This window comes from Strigops habroptila, chromosome 12 (assembly GCF_004027225.2).
Source record: "Strigops habroptila isolate Jane chromosome 12, bStrHab1.2.pri, whole genome shotgun sequence".
In the NCBI taxonomy this organism is placed as follows: domain Eukaryota; kingdom Metazoa; phylum Chordata; class Aves; order Psittaciformes; family Psittacidae; genus Strigops; species Strigops habroptila.
In genome coordinates, this window is record NC_044288.2 from 12,004,116 (window position 1) to 12,027,166 (window position 23,051).

General features: G+C 41.3%; 1 protein-coding gene across 2 annotated transcripts in view; it reads right to left on the reverse strand.

Moving 5' to 3' along the window:
- Nucleotides 1-1,521: 1,521 nt before the first annotated feature.
- The window catches only part of RASGEF1C (RasGEF domain family member 1C), a 74,495-nt gene continuing 52,965 nt past the window's right edge, over nt 1,522-23,051 (reverse strand). For both annotated transcript variants that reach the window (XM_030504565.1, XM_030504564.1), the window contains exons 7-14: nt 20,217-20,312; nt 19,036-19,138; nt 18,865-18,944; nt 18,151-18,246; nt 12,607-12,702; nt 11,828-11,951; nt 9,690-9,762; nt 1,522-9,192 (exon numbers count right to left, since the gene is read on the reverse strand). In XM_030504565.1, coding sequence (XP_030360425.1) covers nt 9,168-9,192; nt 9,690-9,762; nt 11,828-11,951; nt 12,607-12,702; nt 18,151-18,246; nt 18,865-18,944; nt 19,036-19,138; nt 20,217-20,312 — 693 coding nt within the window. In that variant the 3' untranslated portion in view covers nt 1,522-9,167. The remainder of the gene's footprint in view (nt 9,193-9,689; nt 9,763-11,827; nt 11,952-12,606; nt 12,703-18,150; nt 18,247-18,864; nt 18,945-19,035; nt 19,139-20,216; nt 20,313-23,051) is intronic.

Genomic DNA, 23,051 nt, shown 5'->3' on the forward strand with positions numbered 1-23,051 from the left:
TGTGGCATATGTAAATTCAGCACAATAACAGGAGCTCGGATGAGTGGATCAGCAGAAAGGCAAAGTGAGAACCCACCGACAGCATTTCCACTCCATCAGAGTTCGGTTTTGAAAAGGATAATGTTAAAATAGGTTGGGGGTTTTTTTGCGGCCTATGCACTAGAATAGAAACATGCAAATATTCAGCCAGGGCAAAAAGAATAAGATAGGGTTATGGCTCAGGGACACATTTTCCTTGTTAATCAAGAGGAGTTATTATATTTCTTAGAAAAGCAGTGACCCAGAAACCTTGTGTGAGCAGGGGCACCTGTGTTCATCCACACGTGCATTGGTGAGAAGTCGTGGCCAAATACAATGTTCTCTGTGAGCTGTGGCCAGTGCCAGGCTAGAATGGCCCCCGCTGCCCTCAGCGTGTTCATACACTGTATTAAGAAATGAAGGGCAATTGGAACACCGTGCCTTAAAGGGCTGGCAGATTGCCACTCAGGCAAGGTAAAGTTTTCTCTCCAGTGTTTTTATACACAGTGTGATTGTCCAGCTGGGATCACCTTGGGCTGAGCTGACCTGATCCATTCCATTGAACAAGGGACTGTTCAAACTTGGATTTTTCTCACTCCCTGTTTGTGGCACAACTGAGCCTTGTGAGGATTGAAATGTTTCGGCCTAATAAAAACTTAGGGGCTTGACACAAGGAAGCCTGAAAAAGCCACAGTTTACAGGAAATTCAGCCAGATGGCTTGACAGTCCCTTTTGGCAAGAGCTCTGATGCTGTGAGTAGGAACACTGTGCTGAGAAAGGAAGTTGCACATCACACTTCTGCAAGCTTTGGAGTCAGTGACACTACTTGCGTAGAGCAGAAGTCCTCACTGGGTAACAGCAGGCAGAGCCAGGCTGTGCTGAACAGGAGTAACATACTCACAGAAGCAATGTGGTGCAGACACCTAATGTTACATCAAGAAAACTCCACCACTTACACCCACACGCGAGTTTCACCTCTGAGCCTCTTTCTTGTTTATTAAAACAAAATTAAGCTACTTGAAGCAAGCACGTCTCTTACTGTACATTATGTCTGAAATGAGTCCCTCATCTCTGTAGAAGCTCTCAGTTTACTGCAATACAAATAATAAAAGAACACATTTAAACATCAGTTCTACCATGGAGTTTTATAGGAACAGACTAAAAATACTCAGGCCCAGTCTCAGCTTTTTCCTCTCATTATGAAATTTCGAGTCTATGACTCCTATTTGTGAAAATATTATGGGAACTAAGGGAATTTGTCTCTTCCTTGCAGTGTACATGCAGTGCAACATTCTGAATGTGTAAGGATGAGGGGAGAAGCAGTGAAGTGGAAAAAAGAGGAAGAGCAGAAACCACAGGTCATGAATTGCCACGAAGTCCAGGACATCTTTGTATCTTTGGAGTTTCAAAGGAACCTGAATTTCTTTAGAGCCTATTCTGTAGATATGTGGTTGTTGAAATCTCTACTCCAAATAAAACTGAAGAACAAAATCCACACAGATGAGCCTTTTTCTCTTTTTAATTATTCTTCTTATTTGACACTCACATTACAAAATTTAGAAACCATAGACAGTTCAGGCAAACTGTTAAAACACAGTATAAATTAGGGGGGGTTTAATATATAAATTCTATACATAGGTAAGTTAGCTTGAACATGACTGACAAAAGGATTTCATAACAACCTTACCACAACTGTATAAAAAGGCATGGGAATAGGATGGGCACTATAATCATGAATGCAGGTTAAGACATTTTCCACAACAGCTATAAAGCGTAACAATGACCATGCTATTCTCGCAGTGTTTATGTGGGGTACAGTATGCATATTACCATTAACATCTTGCAAGATCTATGTACAGTCACAAAATCATAACAGCCACTTTCAAGTAACTTTACTGTTTCCTGCCTGTGCAATTAATAAAGTGTCCGTATTTGTTCTGAGGACTTCTAACAAAGCTACATGGTTTGAGTATTATGGATGGTAGAGGGTTTTCAATTTAACCTGAAAATGCTAATCATAACAGGAAATTGCTTGAGTTAAAGAAAGACACAGGAAAAGCACAGCTCCTCATTACTTTCACTCACATCATCAGTATATACCAGTCTTTCAATCCATATTTATTTCCTAGCTTGATTCTTTTAAAGAAACTACAATGATAATTTAGTTCCCCTTTTCCTAAGCACAGTTGTAAAAAGGAGTTACACCAGAAGGAATGTAAAACTAAGATCTGGATATCTTTATGGGATAATGTTTTGAAAGGACATGCTTCCCAGGCAAGCCTGGGCATGTCATTCAACCTTTGAATTTCTCAATCTGCAAACAAGGGCAGTTCTGCTTACCCCTTTTTACTCTATGCTTTCAGGTCTGTGACTAAATGTTATAGAATAGTATATTCTTGGAGTTCAGGTTTAAGACAGCTGGTACTGTCACTAAAAGTGAAAATATTCAACAATCTGATTTCTCACCTTTATGAGCTGATGAACACTCGCTAAAAGTTCGAAACCCAGAGGATCATTTATTTCCCATCTGTGTTGTGTACTAGCAATGGTCTTTTTACAGACAGACTCCTAAGGGAAGTACTTGAATCGTATTTTAAAACTCAAATTTAAAGCTTTGTGTGTGCATCTTTCACTACGTTTTAATAATTAGGAGGATTCTGTTGGAACAACTCCTAGTTCAAGGCAAGGACAGACTGTAAGTGATAACCCAACTTGGGCCGTTATGGAAATAAATACATGATGTCAACTGTCCAGACTACAGCCCCCGTTTCCTTAACTCTTTATCCATGGGCCAAACATCAAGAAAGCACCATATGTTTTGTTGTCTCAAAAAGACTGGCATTTTAGAAGCAGAATTAAGTAACGAAAGCAGTGATGTAGTACTGACCATTAACAGTTCACTGAGGAAGTCACATTTCTCTGAAAAGTAGTTGGACTATGGAATTTTCTGGTCAGAAGTCCATTAAGTGGGCTTGCACATTTTAGAAGGAAGTTTCCTGTGCAGATATTACTTATAGGACTCATGAGCTATAAACTATAAGTCTTCTGCATTCAAGGCAGCCTGGGAACATTGCTTTAGTGCCGTATTAGTCCAGGTTGGAAGTTTTAGAGCCACAAGGATGAAAGGAGAAGGACTCCTATTCTATTATGACAGCTCTGGAGTATGAATATAGGGCCCTTGTATGGGAAAGAACTAGAAAAATGTTCTTATGGCATTTTGCAAGAGCTGTTTATGGAGCAAAATACCTCTTCTGTGGGGGGGAAGTCATCAAGGGAAGAGCGAGCAGTCTAAAGCCACTCTGAATTTACAGCATTGCAGCCTGCCTCTGGCCATAGTGCAGGGCAGGGGATCTACACGGGGGTTACTCATACTTAGCTTTTTTCTGTAGCTGAGCTTATAGCCCGAGTTTCAGTGTCTTGCACCTACACAGAGTATATGAAATACCACCTATATGAGCTGTCAGCTACTTATCTACATCTTGCATAAGGAAAAAATGCAGGATGTGATGCCTTGTATGAGCCTTAGCTTAACGTATTTAGTATTTTCTGCATATCTGAAAATATGCAAAAAGAATTGTAAAAGAAATGAATACAGAACAGATCTGTTCCATCAAAAAATGGAACTTGTTCTGCCTCCTCTGCTGAGCTCGGAGCAAAGCTGCTCCACAGAACTGCTCACTGTGGTTGCAGGGAAAGGGAGACACTCTAAGGCAGTGGGCTTTCTTTCCAACATACTCAACACTAAAACACAAGTCTTGGTACACCTTTCTGTATCAGTATTTCACTGTATTCTGTCCTGCCTTAGCCTGCCCAGCAGCCATTGATATTAATAGGAAGATATGCACAGGTATCTTGTTCCACTCTGCTGCCATGCTGTGAAATATGAAAGTTAACAAGGTATTTCTCGTAATTTTAAGTACTTATTTTTCCATGTTGCTTAGATCTTAAAATCTCTGTCAACTATGTAACAAATTCTTCAGTGTTTCAAATCCTCTAGAGGATTTAAAGAATCTTCTTGTAATAATTCTGTTGGATAGACAGGGAAGCAGGCTTTGCCCCAGGTGAACTTCCTACCTTTCAAAAGGGATGTGTCCCAGCATCAGAAAACTAAGAGTTGCAGGCTCAGATATGAATTTGCATGTCAGCTCTGTACAGGATCTCTGCATCCCACTGTTCGTGTATGTGCTGCCGTACAGACAACAGATATATGTGCGCCACAGTTCAGTAATGCCCTGCACCAACTACTGAGGTAATTTCACTCCACAGATCATGTTAAAAAGGACAAAAGAAAAGAAAGTCTTTAGCTTACAATGAGCCTTCAAGCAGTAACAAAGGGGCTTTTCCCTGTTTCCTTGTCACTTCATTCTAACCCCATTCTGCAATTACAACAATAGAATTAATCAGTTCACAATCAGCGGGGTTTTAATTTCCAAAGAAAGAGACACCTGAGACAGAAAGGCTGATTTCTACCAGTCTAAAAAGACAGAAAGGTTCTTAGAGCCAGACAGTCATATTTTGCTTACAGACGTGAATTAATTCATTGGATCAGATTTAGTCTTTGAATTTGCTGCTGAAACTCCAACAACGTCAAAGAAAGCTTTTGCTAAGGCTGGATTTTCACCCTGCTCAGTGCACCTGCCCATCTGAGAGTTGCACCTGCCTCAAAAGAAAGGCCAGGGACTATACCAGTTGTCAATGAAAATTAATCCCTATGAATAACTTAAAACTGTAGTTAATAACTGCAGGACTGCTCCAAAGCCCATAAAAATCAACTGGTGTTCTTCCTCTGGCACATCGCTGTGCTTGGGATCAGTCTTGTTCTATGGAACACAGCCATTTTTAGGCCAGATATGGTTAACTAATGTCTTTACACTGATATGCATAACTATTCTTTCTACTAACATGTCTTTTTATTGATAACTCCAGTTACATATTCAGTAATCTGAGCTCTTTCTAAACTGGATTTACAGTCATGTGCAAACCAGTGCTCATGTGCTTTAAGAAAAGGTGCGTAAATTATTGCAATAAACCATGACAAAGTAACGAAGGTATCAGTAAGGGACTAGCTTGATTTTAAGTGAGTGATTATCTTATCACCACTGACCACATCATAAAACATTTTCAAGCTGAGAAAAATATCTCTATGCTTAAATTGCTTCTTACTTGAAGTGCTTGAGCAGCTGTGTTCACACTTTGATAAGTGCCATCTCAGCAGTGGCTGGGATCACAGTTTGCTTCCAGATCTCCATGTTCTCTATCCACACAGAGAGCTTCCAGCCAGCTGCATGACAGGATTGTGTTCACAGCCTAACAGAAGGAATAATGACAGGCTAAACTTGGTGTACTTTGGTGCACAGGGTTCTCGTGTGCTAGATTCATTCCGAGAGGTTTTTGCCCTCAAAATTCCATCATGTCCAGCAGGCCTTCATCCACCACCTTTAATTAGGTAATGTGATGGATGCTGATATGAAATTGAGAGCAAGATTGTATGATGAAGTATCTTTTGAAAGGCATTGAGCAAGTTCATCTACTGACTTCAACACAAGCTGAAGGCACACAATTCCCTCATTGTTCTTCACCAGGCTTTTTATCTAGCCCCGTGTTGCAGAATGGCACACTCTAGAAATGAAAAAATAGGACTTTTGCTACTCCTCTACACTAGAGGAGGTGCAGAAGTGATTTCATGTATTTGGGTCTTTTAAAATATTGCTGTGCACACAGAAGCAAAGTTAATGCTTCTGAAAGACTCTGTGTCATATATTCCCATTTTACTAGCTTAGGGTTTTGGTACTAACACTACAAGACCTATAGGTTCAGTTCTGCTCAGCTCTCTGTGCAGCATTAGTTCAAGCAGCTGTCAATGAGGTGAATCCACTGAAAAAAGTGGAATTAGGAAGCCATGACATTACTAACAGTAACTTGTATAGATGTTAGTCTAATGACTACATGCCTAGTGCTTGGTTTTAAGTGATACTGCTTTCTTTTCAGCATGGTAGGAGTTCTTTACACATTTATAGCAAGAAAACACTAATTATTGGGATGCTTTTCCTCATTGTTCTGTAATGTTAATACATTTTTGGAAGAAATTTATTCCCCAAAGTGTCCTCCGTTGTTTTCAGTTCCGGTCACACTGTAAAACCTGTTGCTGAAACAAGGCTCTAACCACCCTCCTGGGTGTACACTCTAGTTAGGCCAACTATGAATTACAAATGAAACCGACAGCTGTAACTTAAGGCTTACATTGTTAGTATTTATATTAATAGGAAATTTTATGAAGACAAGCTGTGATTCCTAAGGTCTGTTTTTTAGAAGTGCTGTCTTCTTAAGTTTCTATGTACTCTCATGTCCAAGTCATTTTACAACCAGCAGCCAGTGTCTCTGGACACCAGATACCATGGATCAATATCACACACCTCGTTAAAGCAATAACTGATTTGGTATTCCCCAACTGATGAGAATGTTTAGCACCTCTGACAAAAAGACCCTTTAAATGTGTGACTACATAAAGGCTTAAATATAATTTAGTGCTTCTGACAGTCCCACTAAGCCCTTAATACCTACCTAAATCTGACATTTATGCTTCCATTTTAAGCACTGAGGCTTGAAAGTTTTGGACTATGAAAGTTGTTTAGTTTGCAACAGTGATAAACTTTGTGAGATCTAATTTAACTAATACTTAAGAAATTGCCTGAATTCATGGAAGGTGCCCAAGAATATAAAGTATTATCAGGAGAAATCACATTTTGATTCATGCTCAGGTGTTACAATCTCAGCTGTACCAGTCTCTACTGGCGCATTAGAAAAGGAGTGAGGATTTGCGTTTTAAAAAGCAGGTTTGGAGAAAAAGCCCATCCACCTACATGGGGTTTTACATAAATAAACCAACATTTCCACTATGAAGTCACACTGTGCCTGCTAAACAGATGCAGACATTAAGAAAAAAAATGACCATTTAGCAAACACATTTAATGTTGTAGATATATTTATGGTTATTGCTCTGGATTTGGTTGGAATTTAACAGGCTTTTAATGGCATCATTTTGGAAATGGTTCTGTTTGACGGAATGGCAAAAATTAACGAACAGCATATTAACACTATCATTGGAATAGTGATAATTCCCTGGCTAGAATGATGTTGCACCATCCTTACGCTTAGTTCTTCCATCCATAGCTCCAATAAACACAGGGCATTTTTTATGTTCCCCCTACTTGAATTCATGTGCTGATAGACCTATACAAGACGAAGAACTGAAGTCCTACATTTGCAAACCTAGAAGCTATCCTGCTCGTCTCAGTAATTGCAAGAGCAGAGGATTCCAAGTGGCCATGGCCCAGACTGCACAGGTTTTCACAGATCATAACCCAATCTAAGAACTGCACTACAGCCGCTACAAACCTTTAGTATATCACCTAGAGCATGTCTCAGGCTGCTGCACTCCCGATCAGCTCAATTGTCAGAGCTGCCCTCAAACACTAGCTCAGCAATGCCTCACATGTCAACAACTCAGGCATGGATAACTCTTGAGACCTGGCAGAGGGCAGGAACTGTTCCAGTGTTCTGGCTTAAAAACACCGCCAGGTTTTGTAATTAGCCTAATTTTTCAAAGCACTACAGCCATATGGAATCACTTTGTATTGAAACAAACTATTACCGATCGCAAAGAAAGGATTACATCCTCCTGTTGTGGACAGAGAAAGACTGGAGCATCTGAAAAGGCCAGCGTCAAGTCAGTAATAAAATGCAAAGTTCAATATCATGTAGCATTTAGGTTTCATTTAAGCTTTCTGAAGTCTTTTCTGGGGCAGGTGGGAACAGTCCTTCCACATACAAATAGTCTACTGTTAGGCCTTAGTTTTGAATCCAATATCCATATAGTTCATTATCATTTAATATATATTACAGTAGCACCTTGATTATTGTACAACTTTAAACACAAGACGTAGTCCCTACTTTGTATTATCTGTAAGGAAATGGTGAACATGGTTTAGATCCTAAAAATAAAAGAGAGAAAAATAGTTACCTGCTCATGAATGGCAAATTCTTTAGTGCATTCTAGTCTGAAACCCTTTGTCTTCTTAAAGCATACCATGTAGTTCCAATATTCAGAGCAATTATCCCCCTCTCCCTATCCTTTTAGTATCACATTGCGGAATAAACAGTACTGAATTAATTGGAACCTGACAGAGTTTTTTCAAATGGTAATGTCACATCTTTTTTGTTTAAGTGTGATAAAACCCTCTAAAAGATGTAACTCAGCATCAACAAAGTTAGAGAATACACTACATACATTAAATAGGGGTACGTTGAGTCCAGACTAATTTGCTTCTTCAGTTCAGCTTTAGATTCGGTGGTAGTGGGGGTCTTTAAGCAAAACCATCTACATTCTGCACCCTCCTCAGATCTGCCAAGATTCACAGTAAGAAAAGCAACAACAGTGGTGGGAAGAATAAGTAAGCAATAGTCATACTTCAGATTGTCCTCTGTTAAAACTCACAGGGTCTGTACGACTGGCCCATGCTGCTGTGGTCTATGTGTGACATACACGTGTACATATGAGTGAGCGATGTCAGTTTTCATCCGCTGGAAGCTTATACCTGTAGCAGTCAGTGCTTTGTTCAACAAGGCCGGGGGACTGCTAATGTAAGATTAAGTTCCTTCTTCATTCAGCAATTAACCAGATTGCTGCTGTGTCTGTGTTTGATTTAATTTTACAATCCTCAGAGGGTTTAAAGAGCTGCTGTCTGAAGCACCTGCTTCTGAAATATTCATGTGTGGTTTCTGCTTTCCTTTTTACATACTTTCCCATTCTCTTTTGCAGTACCACGGTTCTCCACACTCCTGATTTTCTTATGTTTTCCTTCAGAGGCAAAAGTTACAGCGATCCTGATGCAGTTTGGGCACAGCCACAAATAGTCTGTTTGTCCTTCTTCTCTCTGTCTCATAGTTAGAAAAGCATCATTGTGCACACAGTTCTGTTGATTTCGGTGGATGAATCCAGTTCATCCATCATGTCAGGCAGTCAAAAAACCCAACAAAAAAACTCAAACAAAAAAAAATTGTCTAAATCCCAAACAGGCATCTTTGGAATCAGTAGTGCAAAATGTTTGCGGATTTCTTTTCCTTGACCTACTGCAATAATCTCTTAATCTTCAAGTCTTCCCTAAAATAGTCGATCTGTAAATTTAAAACATAAGAACAATGAAAAAAGGCAAATATAAAGGTGGTGGTTGGTTTGGTTTTTTACATCACTCTCTTCAGATTCTCGCTTACACCAAACCATTCTATGTCTCTTATAAGAGGTGTAAACTGTAGAAAGATCCAGTTAACCCAGAGCACTTTTCATCTACATCAGGCTTCTTCTGCCTGGGTACACACTGTATAAATCATAGAATCATAGAATGGTTCGGGTTGGAAAGGACCTTAAGATCATCTAGTTCCAACCTCCCTGTCATGGGCAGGGAATGCACGAGTGGAGGGTATTCTTTAAGATGTGGATAGTTTGAGATTACGATTAGTTTTTATCAGTACAGCCTCAGCTCTGTAGAATAGTCTTAAATGGAAGAGACCTCCATCAGAGGTCACGTTTTAAATGCCAGCACTTTACAAGCTTTGCTTATCAGTGCACCATTTTGGAGGTACTTCAGAAATGAGATGATAAAGTCAGTGGTTACCTTAAGGATTTCCACCTGTCTTTTTCCGTCTGGTTTTCCGGGCTTTCACTTTCATAGGAAGCCAGATACAAACCTGGAGAAGATAGATATGTGTTATTCCAACAGCAGCAGTACCCCCCTACCTCTCTGCATCATTGTATGTCCTATATTGTACCACACAGCAAGAGAAACTTTAAAACTTCATGGTCCACCAGGTAGCTGGTAATCAGTAGGACACCAATGGTGAGCTCAAATGTCTACCTTTGGAAAGCTGTTTGGTTAATTTTGATGGAACAGTAAAGGAGCCTGGAGTTAAAATATGTTAGCATGACCTTCTTATAACAATATTAAGCAGTTAAATGATCTCTGGTTTTGCATATAGGATATCTACTCCATACTACTATGGAGTAGATACGGGCCTATCTACTCCACCACAGGACTGCTACCAGAGTGGTATATGAACATTAAAAAAGAGAGACAGTGAGAGCTGAGAGCTAAATGAATACACTTTTTAAAATTAAAGATATTCCCATCACTTAACACAACTTTATCTTCCTCAATCTTTTTAAAGCTTATAGGGACACGCTATCTTAAATGGATACAAAACACCCTCAAGGCAAGAATGAGTTACAGAAACCAGGGAAGAAACACAGTAGAAGAAAATAAACAGGTCTTTTACAGTGCAAAACTTTGCACTGTAGGATGCATTTTTTGACACCACAGTGTGTCTAGGCTGTAGAATCTCTTATGCAAAAGCTGTTGATGCATTAGTATCTCACTGTCTTCACAGATTTTGTTTTATGTAGGCTGTGATTTGCATCCACATACATTTCATCGTTTGACTGTTGATGCTTTAATGCTGGAACCATCTCAGAATTCAACTCTGTGCTCCAATTAATTGCATTTTAATATCCAAGTGTTGTCCTGCCATTCCACCACGCTGTGACAAGCGTACTACAGCTGCATTTCACTTAGCACTGTTGCAGTTCTAATACACTCTCCCACTTTTTGCTCAGGACAGGTCTTTCTGCTCTGCACTTCCCCCGGGTAGTAGATGAGGCCTCCTGTGGCTTCTGCAAAAGGCATCTCATGAAAGCACTATGAATATGGGGGAAGGAAAATCTGCAAGCAATTAGTGGGTTGAGGTCACCCTTTTTTGGTCCAGCAGCCTGAAAACTGTACTTTTATTCCTGACTTTCACTTTCTGTCCCTTTAGAGCCTAAAACAAATGCCTCCATCCTATCTCCTTCCGATACCCACTGCTTTAATCACATTAATTAGCCTATTTTGGCAGTCCTTCTTAGGATTTAGGCAGGATTTTTGATGCAGTAATTTGTGTTCTGAAGCAGTCTGTGAAATAAAAGCTGTCTTGGTCTGATTAACTTGGATTAGTACAGAAAACTGCCTATGAAATCAAGAAAAAAATAAACCCAACGCCAGTATAGCTGATGGGAATACAGCTACAGACAATTCAGTGCGTGACAATGTACCAAGAGGCAACTGAGACAAACCAATATGAAATGACACAGTCTGACACGCTGGATATGAAATTGAAGAGGACAGATAAATAGAAAAAGACAATCAGAGAAATAACTTCAGAACAGGGTTTTCGAGGCTGCAGCTGAAAATTAATTCCTAGAAAAGATTTTCTTAAAAATTCTTTTCTGTAGATAACATTTCTTTGCTGTAGAGAAAGAGGTCAGCTGGACTGCCATCACCCTGGGCTGTGCTCACTGAAGAGATGACAGTGTTGGCTTGTGGAAGAGATTAGTTCTGGCTCCATCAATCACAGAACAAGCAGCTAAGGGACAGCTGACATTCACAGCAGTCCACAATGCGGCTGTGTGGCCTCTTTTCATGATTACAAAAGTAGGGCTACAATGGCAACTTCCTTATAGAGAAATTATGGACATAATAAGTATTGCCTTATAGAGAAGATATGGACAAAAGAAAAACAATCGGGAAGAAGCTTCATGAGCTAGAAGGTTGTATTTGCAAAACCACATTGATAGACTGGGAATAAAAACAAGTTGCATGGTAGGAAAACTAGGAAAGAACCAGGACTGGTCAGTGAGAGAGATCAAAGCATGGATCAGCATATGAATGAGGACTGATGAAGAGACATATTTTAAGTGATTAGAGACTGTAGAGAGTCTTACCATCCTCAGTGAAAATGGGAGCAGTATGCAAGTAGTGGATGATGTTCGGGTCTTGTTCAAAGGGACATTCCACTTGCTTCCATGTTATAAATTCTCCTACTTGCTTAGCCAGTTCCAGAAATTTCTGTAAACATAAAACCATTCCACTCAGATCCAGTAAGATTATCTCACTAAAACAAGTACATCCAAGCAGAAGACTGGGATCCAGGATCTCTCATGCTAACCAGAAGGACATTAGAAGAAAAGAGCCTTTTCTGTTTTAGATGGGTACATTTTCACAGTTCATTTAAAGGGGAAAGAGAGAGGAAAGGGTGTGCTACATTTCTTCTTACAAGCCATTTCAGTTTGTACTTAAATGAAAATGTACCCATGAACAAAGCTCTGGGTTATACATGTGTACTTAAGAATAGAGGACTTAAACTTTGATGGAACAGGAAGGAGCAGAAATAGATATAAATTACATAAAGTAGAGCGACTCTAACGCCTCGCAACTCTTTAGGCCTTCTAACAGTTCTAATTTAAGGTGTTTTACGCATTACTCATTCTCTCACAATGCCAACACTGAAGGAGCAAGTCAGAATTATCTGCTTGTGATGTTTATATAAAAGATACATATTAATTCTCTTAAAAACATTCTAGGATTGGTTTAACTTTCACAGTCAATTGAGATCGTCTCTTTTGGCATAGCAGTCTTTGTTGGTCTGCACTGAAATTGGAGGTAAACAGTCTCAGATAATGCTATCAGAATGGGATAGATAAAAGCATTTTTCAGAGCTTACCTCAAAGTTGACATGTCCATTTGGAAGGCGATTAGCACATCCTTCATTCAAAAAATAAATGTCTTTGATCAATAGGCTGAAGAAGGGGATCACGATCTGTGAAGAGAAATGACATAACTATTATCTTTCCCGTTTAGTATTTTCTCTGCATGAAAAAAGAACTCAGTCAGGAGAAAAAAGAAATACTAACTTTTCAGTGTGCTATGCACTTAAAAGGAGTACAATGATCGCAAGCAAAAGGGCAGTGGGATACAGTGGGATACCTTCAGCCACCGGGATAACATACGCTGAAACGAATATGAACCGAACACAATGTTCACTGAGCAGAATAACATGACTAACAAAATACTAATAACAGAGTTTATCACCAACAGCATCACTGCTTGATGACAAGTCTAGACAGCAAAGAGCAAAATAAAATTGCAGAGCTCTTCCCTTCTCTGTTGGGCCTTTATAAGCAAAGATGTTGAATACACAAATGGAGCAATTTAAAGACATGTGGGAAGCAAAGAGCCAGTGTTGTCCCTAACCAAGGAACGACAATAATACTTGGTGATTGAGGACTTGTCTACAAACAGTTAATCAGGAGCTGTTTCATTTTCAACAGCTCCACACACAGCCACCTCTTGAGGCATATAATTTCCTTCCTGGTGCCGGATTAGTACAACCTGCCTCTCCAAATTAACCTGCAGACAGTAGGATTGAAAATATTAAGTTAGTTGACAGGAAACTGCCAACAGTAGCCAGAGAGATCATTGTAGTGCTCCAAATAAGCCCTGGGCATCATCCAGGGCAAAGTGGCATACAGCAGTGATCCAAGCCTTCTCTCTAACCCATCAGTCACGTCATAATTTGCTAAGGGAAATGTCTACTTCTAGGTAGAACTCTTGAAATTATTGGAATTACAGCAAGGATAAATTTGGTGCCAGATGTTCTACAGCAAAAGGCAGTAACAGCGCTCCTGAAGTGCATCCCCAGCACTTCAGCAGAGACCCAGAGTGCAGGACTCCCTCTGGGTCCTCACATATCACAACTCTATGGGGAAAAGAGATAACACAAAGGACCAGTCCATGACAAAGCTGACCCCCAGAGCTCTTGGATTTGATATTCAAATCTGAGTATACCCACCTCTCCAGCAGTAGCACTGTGATAGAAAAAGGCCACTTAGAGGGTTTGAGCTATAAGATCAGCAGCCACCTCTGTGACCGTATTCCTATGACAGCAACACCTACCCACTAAGTATAAACTTCATCACCATGAACTTAAAAGCACATCACATGCTAAAGAGCCCAAATGCTTCCACTGGCCTATTTGTGAACTGACTGAACTGTAGCTAGTTAAGCATACACTGAAGTGCCTTCATGGCATGGAAGACCAGCCATTGGTGCAATCCTTTAGTTAAGTATTTAATTTCATAGAATCATAGAGTGGTTTGGGTTGGAAGGGACCTTAAAGATCATTCAGTTCCATGGCCGTGGAATGGGAAGGGACACCTTCCACTAGAGCAGGTTGCTCCAAGTCCCGTTCAGCCTGGCCTTGAACACTGCCAGGGATGGGGCAGCCACAGCTTCTCTGGGCACCCTGTGCCAGCACCTCACCGTTCTCACAGTAGTTGTATTGTTATTCCATATAATGCTGCACATCAGCTGGAATGGGATATGAAATGGACCTAGAACAGGATTGACAGCTGTTATTTTCCAGTCTACAGCCTTCACGATGCAACAGCGAGCGTGAGCACATCATAGATGTGAAAACACTTACTGAGGCAAAGAGTCTGCAAGCTACTACCACATCTTGCTGTGAAAACAGAAGCCAATTTCTGTTTCAGCTAAAATAGGACATGCAGTAAACTGCTCAAGATCTGCATCTCTGCTGGCTTTCTGTAGGCCAGCCACTGATACACTCTGCAATGTCAGTGCAATAGCCATAAAAAAGCCTGGGCTGACACTCCGAGAGCCACTGGCATTATCCTGACACATCCCATTGATACAATATAGAAGTAGAAACAAAGCACAGCCTGAACCCCAAAAATGCTGAGCCCTCCTATCAGGGTGAGGTAGAGCAACTTCTAGTCAAACTGAGCTAAGTGTATTTCAGGATTCATTTTTTATATCATCCAAACTAGATCAGTCAACCTAAGGTAAAGAATACAAATCAGTCTGCATGGTTTATTTCTACCAAAACTGATGCTAACTCTGTAGCCAGTGTGGTCTTATAAGGTGGAAAGATACAGAGAGCTGGAGCCAGACACTGATCCCCAGCAAGAAATTATTGCCAGGTTCTGTCTACATTATTTTTTGCAGGCAGATGCAAGCTTGTTCAGCCCTGCTCTGCACTGCCTGGGAGCTAAGTCACCATCATTAGTGGTACTAAACATAACCAAGAACCCTTGCTGAGAGGGAAGGTACATGGATGTGGGCTCACTGCCATGCTACAAAGCCACCAGTCAGCTCAGAGCGCGGGCAGAGCTTGTTCTCATCTGCATCCAAAAGGCGTCAAAGGTGTACCCCAGGATACCAGTTCTCTCCACATTGGCACGAGATTTCTGTCTTTGAGTCACCATTTATTTTCTCAATAAAAAAATATATTACCCTGTATGTTTTGTTTTCCAAATTTCTGTAGGAAAAGCAGCAAAAGTGGATATAGTTAGACACTAATGTTGGCTTCAATCCAGGCACTTTGCTAGCATAAAATCTGGGTTAGTGCCAGAAACTCAGATTTCACTCCCTTTTGATTCCCCCCTCCCTGTGCCATCCAACCCACCCACATGCTGAAGGACAATTGCCTCCTGCAGAAAGAAGAAAGCTAATGAGATCAGACATGTTCTTCCTCCAAGGCACCAGACGGCAACAACACACAGTACCGCACTGTACATATTCCCAACATTTCAAAGCCAAAGACATGTCATTAGCACAATGCAGGGTTTCTCAGTGGAATGACTTAATTTTGGAGGTGGCATAGGTCAGCTGACTGCACAGATAAAACCAGGCTTAGCTCCTAACAAGTACACCCCTCTGAATTCTGCATGAAACATCACCCCTTCTTCATTACCAGTTCTCTCGCCCTGCACTTTGGCCGGTTTATTTCTGCCACTGTACTGCATCTCTCAGCTTTGAGAGCTGCCTTGCCATGCCTTTTGACAAGCCTGCTCCTGGAGAAGCAGTGAGCAGTTGTAACTATGCTGTTTACACACTGAGAGAAGGGCTGGATCTGAACAGTGCGGACCGAGGTCAGGGAATCCTCTATGGTTATCCTGAGATCCTTGTCCTACAACCTGAGCTGCAGTCTCACACAAGCACCCTGAGGATGAGGATGGAGCGAGGGATGAAATCAGGCAGCGCTCTTTGTGCCCGAAGGCTGATGTCACATGGGGATTCGGGTGAGATGTGTGCACAGAGGAGGAGGAGGTCACTGTCCCAGCTCACTGGCTCACCCCGTCTCTCGCTGAGGATGTAATTTAGCCCCTGAGCTGTGTTTCTGTTCGAGTGCTGTGCAGAACTCAGCAGCCAAGACACCAGCCCCAAGGGGAGCACAAAGTAATGTTTCTGGTGAGTCTGCCAGTTAAACATCAGCTCCTCTGAGCCCACAGGCAGTTTTTCTTCCTGTGAGACATAACCCACTGCTTAGTCTGTTGGTCTGTGCCAAGAGCACTCCCTCCCCTTCTCAAGCAGACGGACTGAGCCCTGATGCCTCTATCTGTGCTTCTGGGGTGGCCGCTTGTTAAGAAAAGGGGTGGAGGAGACTGGGATCTCCAACCCTTGTAAGCACAATTCAGTTTGAAGATAAATCTTTCTTCAGAGTGAGCTTTGCTACATGTTTGCCAAGAAACAACATTTTCTATCAAAAAAGCGATCGTGTTCTTCCAGTCTTATTCAAACTCACTGAAACAAATAACTGATCATCTGGCTTACAAAAAGAAACAAAACTCCTCAATTCCTACAGCAAGAATTACATGATCTGCTGTATCTGACATTTTAAAATACCCACTGTAAGCAGCTACCAAATCATATGCTTGAGCATTTTCTTGAACTGATGTTATCTATGCAAGGAGAAATAGAATATGGGCTTTTTCTTATGTAAAATAGATCCCTTTCAATGTAATAACCTCTCTGTTCTCAGTCTTAACCAGCTAGGGGTACAGATACGATGGAGATTGATAACTTCCACAGGAAATTAAGTCAAACAATAAAACGACTGGTTTGAATATATATGATGGTCGTAGAAGAACTAAACTGCAGAAGCATCTCAGACTGACAGATTCTCACTGCAGTGTGAGAGAGTTAAAAGAATTTCTCTGCCAGCCACAAACATCCATCTCTTCTTTGCACAGAGAAATGCTTTTCAGACCAACTCAGCACACTCCCATTGCAGCTGAGTCAGCCTGCGACCAGATGCTGATCTCATTTCACTGTAAATGCCGTGAGATTCCATTAGCTTCAGCAGATTTACATCAAATTTACAGGGATGTGAGATTAGCATCTGGCCTGGCTCCTCTGGTGAACGAATACTAAATTACATATTATGCTGCTTCATGTGGTATCTACTTTACCTTAGCCATGCTCTGCGCAGAGATCACCCGTTTATGACTATGTGCAATTGCGATGTTAAAAACAAACCCTCTTTCATAAAATAACAACAGAAAACTGAATGGAGAAATAAGAAAATTAAGAAGAAACACATTGGGTCACAAATCAGGGGCATCCTGCACTAACATCTCGTCAACCTGATTTTTGCAACATCAGTGACATCTCAGAAAGCTACAAATCTTCCACGAACACTGATCAAACACTTCAATTCTTGCTCACCGAGATGGCAGCAAGAACCAAATGAAATGAAAATTCACAAGGATAGCACTTCACCCCAAATTTGCTGCAATGGATTCAGACTAGACCTCAGGAATTGTGGTAAGTCAGTCATCTTTCCCTAATGTAAATGGAGAACCACCTCATCTCGGAGAGCTGTGCCCTTTGCTCTCTATCTCAAATCACAGGCTGCACAATAGGGGCTTGTCTGCACAGGGGCCTGGCTGGCAGAGCTGTAACAAAAGATCCACCTGGGCTGCCAAGCTGATGCTCCATACCAAAATAAAAGTCATTTTAGTTTGGAATACCTGTTCCATCAGGTTTATTAATCTAAACAATGTGTATTTTCCAGGGACACAGAGATTCAAGGCCAGGTTGGATGGGGCTTTGAGCAACCTGGTCTAGTGGATGGTGTTCCTGCCTGTGGCAAGGGGATGGAACTAGATGGTCCCTTCCAAGCCAGACCATTCTCTGATTCTATGCTGGCAACAGTCGTCCATAGTGCATCCTGCCCTCTCTTGCTCCCCAATGTCCAAAAGCAAGTCCACAAAAGCCCTGTGATCCATTTCAGACTCCTTTCAGCCACACATTTCCATTTCCAATTTCATTTAGCAGTGCACGAGCCTTGCATTGGTGACCCATGGAAGGGAGGAGAGCATCTGCATTGAGTCTCTGAGCCACTGACTCTCAGCTGCAATGCACACCATCGATTTGGAGATAAATGGGATGTGGTCTCACCTACCTTCTCCCTGTTGCTGTGTGCAGTGAGGGATCTGTGAGCAGCCCCCCGCAGTGCTGTTCTGTAGTTATAGAAGTTACCAGTAGGGTCCATCTGGTGCTGGATACAGGAAAGAAGACATGTTGGTTAGAAAGTGACATGGGTCCTCTGAAGACAACTTTATCCTCAGTTGTAGCGAACCCTGAGCAGAGCCTAGCCTACATCTTCAAAACCCGATATACACACCCATGAACCAAAGATACAAGGAGACATCTACACATCATGGCTGTTTGTACCTTTGATTTTTCTACTAACAGCTTACTGAGTTTTTACATGAAGAATAAGGACTGCTCATCTTATATATGCCAAATCCCAGAATCCTCAATACAAAAACAACCTTAAGCCTTGTTCACTCAACATCCATGGTATAGCTGGGAAGCTTTACACGCAGCATTGTGCCCATGGCCAAACAAAACTGCCATTAGTGGAAGCACTATGGCTTGCATGTAGTCTCATATTTTAGTTTTGGTTTTCCTTCTATTTGAGCGCTCTGATTCCCCTCTAGATATCAGCAGCTTCACACCTTCCTCACTACATCTGGGAAACTTCAGCCGCAATCTGGCCCTCTGCCTGTGAAACATATCTGCAAACATCTCATACAATGTGAAAATTCACAAATGAAAAAGTCCAGGATACAATTCAAGCAGTGTATCAACTTGCTTGGGTTTGGTCTTTTACCTCAAGAATGAAAAATTTGGCTGTTTTCACTTTTGACCAAGTCTTCTTTAGCCGGGAAACTGGACTCATGTTCATTCCAGCTATGAGAGAGAAAGAAGAAAAGAGAGCCATGGATAAGAGTCGGGTTTCCTTTTCCATCTCTGACAGCTGATGGTTAGAAGCTGTACTTACAAATGATTGCCATCAGTGAATTAAAATTCCCAATGTTAAAGCACTCTCGGGCAACATCAATGAAGAATTCAATGACTTGTGCTCGCTGTTTCTTTTTTGCAGGCTGCAAGTTAAAATAAACAAGTATCTGTAATAAGTATATGCAGAATTGGAGGGCGTCTTAGGCGTTTGTTCCATACATAGCATGGGTCCATCCATGCACAGCTTGGGCCATCTGCTATCAGTCACCGGCCCCGTTTCTGTTCCAGCAATCCAGTGGATGCTGGTGACTGGCAGTCTCTAAAATCAAAGCTTTCATTGCAGTGACACAGAAGAAATTCACAGCAATTCCCTGGCCTGCCTCAGTTTATGTCTTAGAACTGGAACAGCAGCCAAAACAGCCCTGAAGCAGTGGCTCAGCTCCCTGCTGGCCTCAGTGAGCGCATCAGCACAGACTTTCCTAAAGGCAGGATTTCACACCCATGTAACAGCAGCATCTTTGTCCCAGAAAGACTTTGTTTCACTGCATTAATCCCTATCCCCTCTTCTGGCCCTTTCGGCAAAATGGCCAGGCCAAACGGTAGCTTGCATCTTAAATACACATTTTTATTGGACTGGAATCACCCCACCTTTTCCAAAGATGATCTTCAAATGGTAATGCGTTTGAGTCTAGGCTGTTTATACTACAGCTATTCCTCCCTTCTACACCCTTTTCAAAGGAGAAAACATTCATTTCATTTTGATGGGGCCAAGTTAAACAAACTAAAACCACTACCAAGTTAAAAAATGACCAGCGACCGTAATGGGCAGCAGTACAAAGAGCCATGCAATGGGAATTCACATGCGCAGCAGAGCTTTGGGATGACAGATAACAAATACTACTCCACTAGAATCTTTTCCAGCAAAAATCTCACAGGATAATTTAAGGCATTTTTTACTCTCTTTTTCCCTGCAGGGTTCATTATTCCACACTGTGCTCCTACTATGTCAATGAGCAGTGTATCCCCTGTGTGTCACCAGCTCTGTTTTGCAATATGTTTGTCATTTATCAGGTTGCTTCTGCGACTGCAATATTTCTAAAGCTTGCCATCAGCTGCTGAGCTAGGTCAGAAGAAATAAATCCCCAGGTTTTCTTATTAATGTAGAATCTCAAACTGGTACATCAGGCATGTGGTAAAACATGCCACATGCTTTTGACTTACCATGCAGATTTCTGTGGCTACAAGATAGCAGAGTCTATTGAACCATTTCACATAGGCCTCCAGGTTACTCGTCTTTTTCTGTTCACTGAAACAAGTCTGGGAGGAAAAAACACACAGAAAGACATATAACTGTGTTCCAGTTAGCTGATCGCCAAGATAAATACTGCACAAAGGTAATTAATGGCCACATCTCTCACATGCACATGGAAGACTGTGCATTAAGGGCCCCTTTCAGTGGGTAGGTGGGTGGCTGGTAGATGCACAGGGTCTAGCTGAGTGTGTCACACAATTCACACCAGGGTATAGAAATAGCCCCATTTCACCTGCAGCAAGTGTTCACCGACACAGTCTGCACTGCCTCTTGGTCCCTGGGATATTAACAGCCAGGGCATTGCAGGATTCAGACAGCAACAAGAATGTGCAGAAAAAGTAAGACAAGCACAGTCTTCCACTTGTGGCTTTAAGTGCAGGAGTTCCTTTGCTTCAGTAAATACCATCACCTACAGCCCCTTTCTGGAGGGCAGAGGCTGTAATTTAGTGAAGTGAACAAGAGATAAGCAAGAGAAAACACAGTTCTAGTTGCTTCTTTATGGAAAAAAACTATTTCCCTTACTGAGTTTTCAGGCTAATAGGCTCTCTAGCAACCAGCTCTGTCTTGATGGCTGCTCTTGAACAGGTCACTTACATGCCAGAGATACTTCACTGATAAAAGCCATTACGAGAAGCACATTTTTCACTCTTTTTTTTTACATGAAAACTTAACATAAGTTCCCGTAACCAATACAGGCAGTGGGAGCAGATACTTAGATGAACTCTTCCAATTCCTTTAACATCAACAGGTAATTTGACTTCAGCAGAGTGATAGGGCAATTCACAGAGCCTGAAGATGTTGCTTGGGATTATAAGAATTTAAGTCCTTTTCCCAGCCCTAAATCCTTACACACTGTCCATCTAGGAGTCACTGCTCTCTGGAGTTCACATGATTTATTTGAACATTCATTAACATCCACTAGAGGGTATCAGAGAATACCGATTTTTTGGTTTATTAAGATGGTAATTTCCCAGAGCTACCATAAATAGATGCCACTACAAAGAAAATCACAGTGCATAAACACAGACCCATGAATGTCAATGGGATTACCTATATTATGTAAGTGACCTTAAGAAATGGGGCTTAGTATGATTCCCAATGTAATTCAAAGTAAGACAATATTCACCTGTGATTCTGTATACAGGCATGTTTAGAAACAGAAATGACAGTACCGTGCTATGGAGCAAATCTCAACAAGCCTGAAATTCCAGCCACCTTATGAGTAGACTACATATACAATAAAAATACATATTTTAAAAGCATCTCCAAAGTAAATATCAGCAAGCAGCATATAAATATCAAACAAAACAGAGGAAACACAAAGCAGCCCCATAGCAGTTGCTTTTCGTGTGCTCTGTGATATTTCTTGTTCCCTGCTATAACAAGAAGTACATGAAACATAGGCTTTGTTCTAAATATGGTATTTAATCTCTACACTGCTGTCCCGTGCCAGGGCATAAGAACCACAGCTAATACCACAAAACCTGTGAAAAATGTGCAACAGTTAAAGTTGAAGCAGACTGCTTTTTAAAGGTTAAGCTTTATAAATGGCAATGATATTTAGCACCTCCCTAGCCTCTTCCATCTGCAACTCACACTGCTTGATAAACATTCAGAAGCAAAGCCTTTTGAAGCCCTCGTGCAAGAAAGATGTTTAATATGATCTCCAGCTGAAGGGAATTCAAACCAGAACCAATTCCCTCTTCATGGGTCGGGGAATGATATGCCACTTCATATAAGGTTTATGCCTCTACGGACAATGCTCTGCCATGTCCCACATGATCCCTTGGCTATACCTTACGCTGGTGTGGAGGCTCTTCTAAATCATCACTTGGACCTCTGGTCAGTCCAGGCAAAGGGCAGAGAGAAACTCCAGACTACCCCTGCTTTCCTCAGCCCTGCTGACTTAAAGCCCAGCAATTTGTTAGTGCCATGCCTTGTGTGAAAAAGTAACAGCAGTTTTGCTTTACTAAGTAAATCTTTCTGGGGGAAGACATTGCCTTGAACTCAAAGGCAATGCTGTGGTGCATCCCTGCTTTGTGCCTGTTATTTTCTCTGTTATTATGCACTTCACTGAAGTCACAGAAATGCTACTGGGCAGCACTTCAGTGTTCAGATTTGCATCTGAAGAACATGCATAACTGTCAAATAGCTTGTCATAGGCTGTCAAGATGATTTGCTTGGATTTCCCATCACACCATTATTTTCAGGCTCTCTGCTTCTCATTCTAATCCTTCCTGTCCACCTCAGCTGATGTTTCTTTATGTTTACCCTGTAACCTCAATTTCTCTTCATACCTTGGTGGTATTCTGTGCCGGCTTTGCATTTGAAATTCCAGATACAGCTACAGGCACTGTGCATGCATTAGTTTATTACTGAACATTTCCTTCTTCCTCTTAGCATCCCTTCCCCTCCATGGCTTTATGCAATTTAATTTCACTCACTGCTGCCTCTTTCCCACTCCTCCAAAATTCACTCAAATTTCATGCCTCGATTTGATCTCTTTCATTTTACTTCACAACAGATACGACAATTGTTCATTTTCAGTCTTGTCCCTCATCTTTACAGCAGGTTGTTCAAATCTCACTGTGGCTGGTTTGGTATTTGATGTTTCTGACACACGTTTTCTCCCTTGGGATTCCTTCCTAAAGGATGTGATCAATACTCAGAATATTTGAAACACCATTTCTTCCCACTTCCCTCTCCCTGAAACCAACTGCAGAATCTCCATAACTCCACAAGAG